Source organism: Nicotiana attenuata, unplaced genomic scaffold (assembly GCF_001879085.1).
Source record: "Nicotiana attenuata strain UT unplaced genomic scaffold, NIATTr2, whole genome shotgun sequence".
In the NCBI taxonomy this organism is placed as follows: Eukaryota; Viridiplantae; Streptophyta; class Magnoliopsida; order Solanales; family Solanaceae; genus Nicotiana; species Nicotiana attenuata.
In genome coordinates, this window is record NW_017671242.1 from 93,313 (window position 1) to 99,836 (window position 6,524).

A 6,524-nucleotide genomic window follows, 5' to 3' on the forward strand; every position below is an offset into this window, starting at 1 on the left:
TTAAAAGAACTTCTCTGTTTAACATTTGAATTAATTCAACACCATCCATTTAAAAAAATAATATTATAATATTTGTATTATAGGTAAATACCAAAAGAAAAAAATGAAAATATTGTAGAACAAAAACTAACGTATAAACAGGAGAATAGATGTAATATGATTCTATCTTCACTTTAAATTTATTTGATAAATTTAAGTAAATAAATAATACTCTAAAATATTATAATAAATTTAAATATTGAAATAATTATGTAAAAATCATATATAATAATTATGCGAAAGTCATAAATTTATAATATGATATATTAGATTATAAATTTATGAAATCAATATCCTGTCAAATTATCTTGCCCTGTTTCTAACACTAGTAAAATTTATCTTATTAACCCAATCAATCCTACATGTACCAAATATTTAAAAATATAAAATCTGAAATCTATTCAAATACATAAGCTTACCCTAGAGCCTCCGTTGCTGCTCTCCATTTCTTCCTCAACGAAATCTGAGCTGTAAGTTCCCCTTTTCATCTGTGTTTATATTTCCTACTACTCTCTTCGTGACGACTTTTAATTGTCAATTATAGAAACCTTGAAATGGGTTGTAATGTTCTGTGTGTGTTTGCTCTCACTGCATAATTGAACCATGAAATCCAATATCTTGTGAATATTACAATCTAATATGCTCTGTTGTTTGCTTTCTCGTGATAATGGCTGCAAAGTAGTAATCTTTTTTTCCCTTCCGGAAAGTAGTAATCTTTTCCGGGGGCGGGGGTACAAGCCGAAATACGGGTTCGGTCGAACCCAGTAGCTTTTGCTCAAACAATGTATTTAGTATTTGGAATTCATTAAATATGTACAAATATTAAATTTAGAACCTAGTCACTAACCTTTGAAATCATCGTTCTAAAATTCAGAATCCATAAGGTTGAAATCCTGGCTCCGCCTCTGAATTCTTTTCTACATATATTTCTCCCAGAAAAAGGAAAAAAGAGAAAAGAAAAGCCGCAAATATGGCTTTTTTTACAATGGTGTGTCCCGGCTAGCTTGCGTCCCACAAGTATAGGTGCCGATAAAATATGAAATTCTTATGACTTTGTTGGGAGTTTTCAGCTCTTTTATGAGAGTCATAAATTTTATTATTAGAGTAATTATTAAGCTACAAAGATAAATAGTTACTATATTACATTGATGAGTATCTAATAGTGATATGTGTACTTTTCTTTTTGCTAATTTTGGGGTACTTTGAAGAATCTGAACGAAGTACATATGCATGACTTTTTGGCACGGTAAATGATCCATGTAACATAACTAGTTACTGGAGTGTGATTGGATCATCTGTCTAGTTCTATAAAGGATAAATATGTCATGATAGAACATCATCCTTAGTGGAGAGTGCGTCATCTTTTGCTCTTCATAGACTTGATTTTCGGAGAACCAAGAGATATTTGGATCTATATTTTGAAGAGTAATTAATCATTATATGTGACCATGTCAATAAAAAAACCTTGATTTCTTTTATTCATCTATCAACTGCTTCTCGATTAAGGGAATATATTTTCAAGACATAAGTGTGAAAGTGAATTTATGTACTCATTAGATTGTTTGGATACAACTATACATGACACATGATGTTACAACCATACATGACACATGATGTTTTATATCCACATGTCGTTCCTCTGCGAAGAGCTAGTTGGATCCGGTGTCAATTCCAAGAACTACTGAAACATTATTCAGTTCTAGGAATTATAAGAAAAATGGATGCTGAATAAATTGATCCAAGAATAGATCTCATTATCTGTATCCTTCTTTATATGATGAATCCTCAATAGAGCTACTTCCATCTTTTACTTCGGAACTTTTGATTCTTCACAAATCTGAAAGCAACAATATAGGAGGAAGTCCTCATCTTTGTTATGCTCATTGCTCTCCTTCTAGTTTCTCATGTTCTTCTATTTTTCACATCTTAAACACATATTCGGTTCTTGAGGGTTCCACCATGCACCCAAGGGTGTTACCTAGCGGTCGATGAAGTGGGAGGACATTCGTGAGGTCTCAAGTTCAAATCCCAAGAGGCAAAAAAAAAAAAAAAACACTAGGTGATTCTTCATATCTACCTAATCCTTGGTGGGAAGTAGTAGGTACCCGGAGGAATAGTCGATGTGTGCATAAGCTGGACCGGGCAAGATTGTCATCGAAAATGAAAAGGTTCCAACTTATAGTCTTGTAGCCCCTTTCTCTATGTTCCAGAAACTTTTCTCTTAGCCACTTTTATTTGGCAGGTAATGGCAGTATTTGGTTAGCAAAGTATTTTATTTTGCGTCTTTTGTGAAATGCTCATTCTTTACCACAACTTGAAGAGATTAAAGCGAGTATTGTATGAGTTTTTTTGTCTTTGTTTTTCCCAAGATTATTTTGTATATGACTTGGAAGCATACAAAAAAGTATACATACAAAAGAGAAGATAGTGGAGAGACAGAAAGGAAGAAGGTCTTGCATCAACTCTCTCACTAACACTAGATCTTGCAAACAATGTTCCTCCTAGAAAGCCAGAGCAGATATCTTTCTTATACATGCAATTTTCTATATTCTGATTAACTTACTTTAATTTGCAAACAATGTTTGCTCTCACTGCATAAATGAACCATGAACTCCAAAATTTGACACTATTATGTGAATATTACAATCTAATATGCTCTATTGTTTACTTTCTCATGATAATAGCTGCAACGTAGTAATTTTTTTTCCGGAAAGTGGTAATCTTTTCTACAGATTATGACTTTTTAACAATATTGTGTCCCAGCCAGCTTGCGTCACACATAAACTATTACACTGCTAGCTCCCACAAGTATAGGTGCCGATAAAATATGAAAATTTTATGACTTTGTTATGAGTTTTCAGTTCTTTTGTGAGAGTCATAGAATTTATTATTAGGGAAATCATTGAGCTACAAAGATGAATAGTTGCTATATTACATTGATGGGTATCCGTAGAGGTGTGTGTACTTTTATTTTTGCTGAATTTGGGGTACTTTGAAGATTTTGAACGAAGTACCTATACATGCCTTTTTGACACGGTAAATGATCCATGTAACGTAACTAGTTACTGGAGTGTGATTGGATCATATGTCCAGTTCTTTAAAGGATGAATATGTCTTGATAGAACATAATGGATATTTCCATTAGTCAATAAGTTAAATTGGTCACTGGATCTGAATCTACTAATTTACTGGAGAATGTGTCATATTTTGTTCTTCATAGACTTGATTTTCAGAAAACCAGAAGGCATTTGGATTTATATTCTCAAGAATAATTAATGCCAATGTCAATTAAAAACCTTGATTTTGTTTTTCATCTATCAACCTTAATTGTTAGTCGTGTGGTTCCTATGCGAATAGCTAGTTGGATCTGGTGTTAATGCCAAGAACGACAGAAACACTATTCAGTTCTAGGAATTTTAAGAGAAAAACGGATGCTGAATAAATTGATCCTAGCATAGATCCATTTATCAGTATCCTTCTTTATATGCTGAATCCTAGCTACTACCATCTTTTACTCCGGAACTTTTGATTCTTCACTAATATGAAAGCAACAATATAGGCAGAAAACCTCGTTCTTCGTTATGCTCATTGCTCTCCTTCTAGTTTCACACATTCTTCTATTTTTCACATCTTAAACACACATTCGGTTCTTGAGGGTTCCACTATGCAACCAAGGGTATTACCTAGTGGTCAATGAAGTGGGAGTACAATCGTGAGGTCTCAAGTTCAAATCCCAGAAGAGGCAAAAAAAAACACTAGGTGATTCCTTCACATCGGCCTAACCCTTGGTGGGAAGTGTTATCAAGTACTTATGCTGGTGGAAACTGGAAAGTAGTAGGTACCCGGTGAAATAGTGATTTGCACATAAGCTGGACTGGGCACCATTATCATCAAAAAAGAAAAGGTTCCAACTTATATGCTTGTAGCCCCTTTCTCTGTGTTCCAGAAACTATTCCTTTAGCCACTTTTATTTGGGAGGTTATGGTAGTATTTTGTTAGCAAACTTTTCTTCATTTGGCTTCTTCTGTGAAACTGCTCATTTCTCGGAACTAGGGCTCATTGTTTTACCACAACTTGAAGAGAAGTGAGTACTTTATGATTTTTTGTCTTTGTTTCCTAAAATAATTTCGGTAATGACTCGGAAGCATACAAAACATATACATATAAAAGAGAAGATAGTGGAGAGATAGAAAGGAAGAAAAGTGTTGCTTCAACTCTCTCACTAAGACTACATCTTGCTAACTATGTTCTTCCAATAAAACCAGAGCAGATGTCTTTCTTATATATGCAATTTTCTATTCTGAGATTAACTTACTTTAGTTTTTGAAAAAATTATCCTCAAAATACTAATTGCTCATGGCTCTTAAGTTCATTCATGAAAGTCTTAGCTTAAGGTCTTGCTGATTACTATATTCCTTTCTGCCCTCACCTTTTAAGGTTTAATTGTGCCGCCCTTTTGCATTTTCTTTTTTCCTCTGTACAAATCTCAAGCTCTTGTCATCCATTTCGTTAGTGGAAATATGTGTGTGTGTGTTTGGGGTTGGGGTGGGGGTGGGGTGTTGCTACCTTCCCTTCCCCTCTTCAATTGTGCCGTTGACACTCTTTGTTCATTTTGCGATTTGGTTGATCTGTTGCTTTCCGTTTTCTAAAGATACTTGTCCTTGTGTATGCTTCCTGCTCTTAACTTTTCTATTCACTTCATTCTAATTCATATCTTTTTGTTGCAAAACAAGTGCAAAAATATATAACAGGAATCTTCTTTTTGCATTTCTCATTTATGTTTTCTTTACGAGAAAAGCAAAAGCAGTTCATTGACAACCAAGCCCTCTCTAATTCTGTGAACAGATGATCTTGCAGCTTCACAAACCTAGGGTTACTGTGAAATTATTATTATTATTATTATTTTTTTTGCATTTGGTCCAATATACTCTAGGAGTCTTCTAGTCTTGTTAGAGATTTATATGCCAGTAACATGTAGAGGTATAGGATTGACACGGGATCAAATGGATTAACATGAATAGTGAAAGTTATGTAGTCGAGCCCACCTAGATTAGAATAGAGGCATTGGTTTGTTGTATTCTCAAGAAGGATTCTGGGAGGGGCTTTTACTTTTCCCTCTCCTCTTTCTGGGTGAAATCATTAACATGAAAATAGAAAGGTCTTGGATGCATGAGCAACAGCTTTGTACAGTCAAGTTCCTCATGAACGCCTTATAACACACCAGGCTACCACTGATTCATTTGGTGCAACAGTGTATAGAGTCTTTACGGTCAAGAAATTTTTTGGCGCTTTGGACTGAATCTGGGCGTTGTTGAGTATTAGAAGTTGTCCATGGAAGACACTGGGGATTTTGTAGGAGCATGGACTGGCAAGGTTTTGGGAGGTCTACCGTGCTTTTTATCGTTTGTTTTCTGTGTAGTAACTCATAGATGTAATTAAATATAAATACATTCCTCTGCCTGTGTTTTTAGCTACATTAGCCCCTTCTAACTTGCAAAGGTTCTGTTGAGCTTTATTATTGAGCCAGTTTTTGTCCTTTTCCTGTGTTATTAGGGCATTTTGTTGAATTTGGCAAATGTTGATTTAGAAACTCAGCACAAGATATTTCGTTTTGAAACGATTTATTCTGGTTGATGCTGCAGGTGGATAAGGACTATGGCATTAACTTATATCAAATCATTGCGAAACGTTAACTTTCCCAAGGAAGTTATTCAAATAGGAGGCTGCAGAACATTTGCTGTTGGGGGTGGTAAGAAGAAGGGTGGAAAAGGTGGTGGAGCTTCAGATGCTCCAAAGGCATCATCGATTAGCAAAGAAGTCAAGGCCAGTACAGTAGTCGGGGCGAATATTCTCAAGGATGGAGCAGATCCAAAAGTGTTGGCTGACTCAGAATACCCAGATTGGCTGTGGCACTTACTGGATAAACGCCCGGCACTTAGTGAACTAAGGAGGAAGGATCTCGAGTCTCTCCCTTACGATGACCTCAAACGTTTTGTCAAGCTGGATACCCGAGCTAGGATCAAGGAAAATAATTCTGTTAGGGCCAAGAACTGAAATTTCTACTGGAAGTGGTGTATGTTTTGTAGAATCCAGTGCTCAGTAATAGGCTTTACCTAGAACTATAAGTTGGTCTGTTGTTATAAAGACATTATTTAAGATTGAGTAGCAGCTTTTTATCTGCTTTGTTCTTGATTTCCTTAAGTTCTTGCTCTACTATTTTGAACATGATTGAATCCTCTCTCCCCCCTCAGATAGGGGTAAGGTATGATCGTTATTGTTGTTGTTGTTTTCGAAGAATAAGTTCCTCAGGAATCTGGAATAAATTACTCTGATCTTAATAGACTAACGGTCCACATGAGATCTTTGATCTGATTAAAGTTCGATTTTTCAACTATCAAGAAGAAAAAGGATAATATATACTATTTTCATTTCAAAAAAGGTTGATAATATTTCCTTTTTAGTTCGTTTAAAAATGATTAACAACT

At 35.0% G+C, this 6,524-nt stretch overlaps 1 protein-coding gene across 1 annotated transcript; it reads left to right on the plus strand.

Moving 5' to 3' along the window:
* Nucleotides 1-403: 403 nt before the first annotated feature.
* LOC109206982 (54S ribosomal protein L37, mitochondrial-like) lies at nucleotides 404-6,316 on the plus strand. The gene is made up of 2 exons (XM_019369855.1): nucleotides 404-509; nucleotides 5,682-6,316. Exon 2 carries the CDS (start codon nucleotides 5,695-5,697, stop codon nucleotides 6,091-6,093), a length of 399 nt encoding a protein of 132 aa, XP_019225400.1. The 5' UTR covers nucleotides 404-509; nucleotides 5,682-5,694; the 3' UTR covers nucleotides 6,094-6,316.
* Nucleotides 6,317-6,524: the final 208 nt, after the last annotated feature.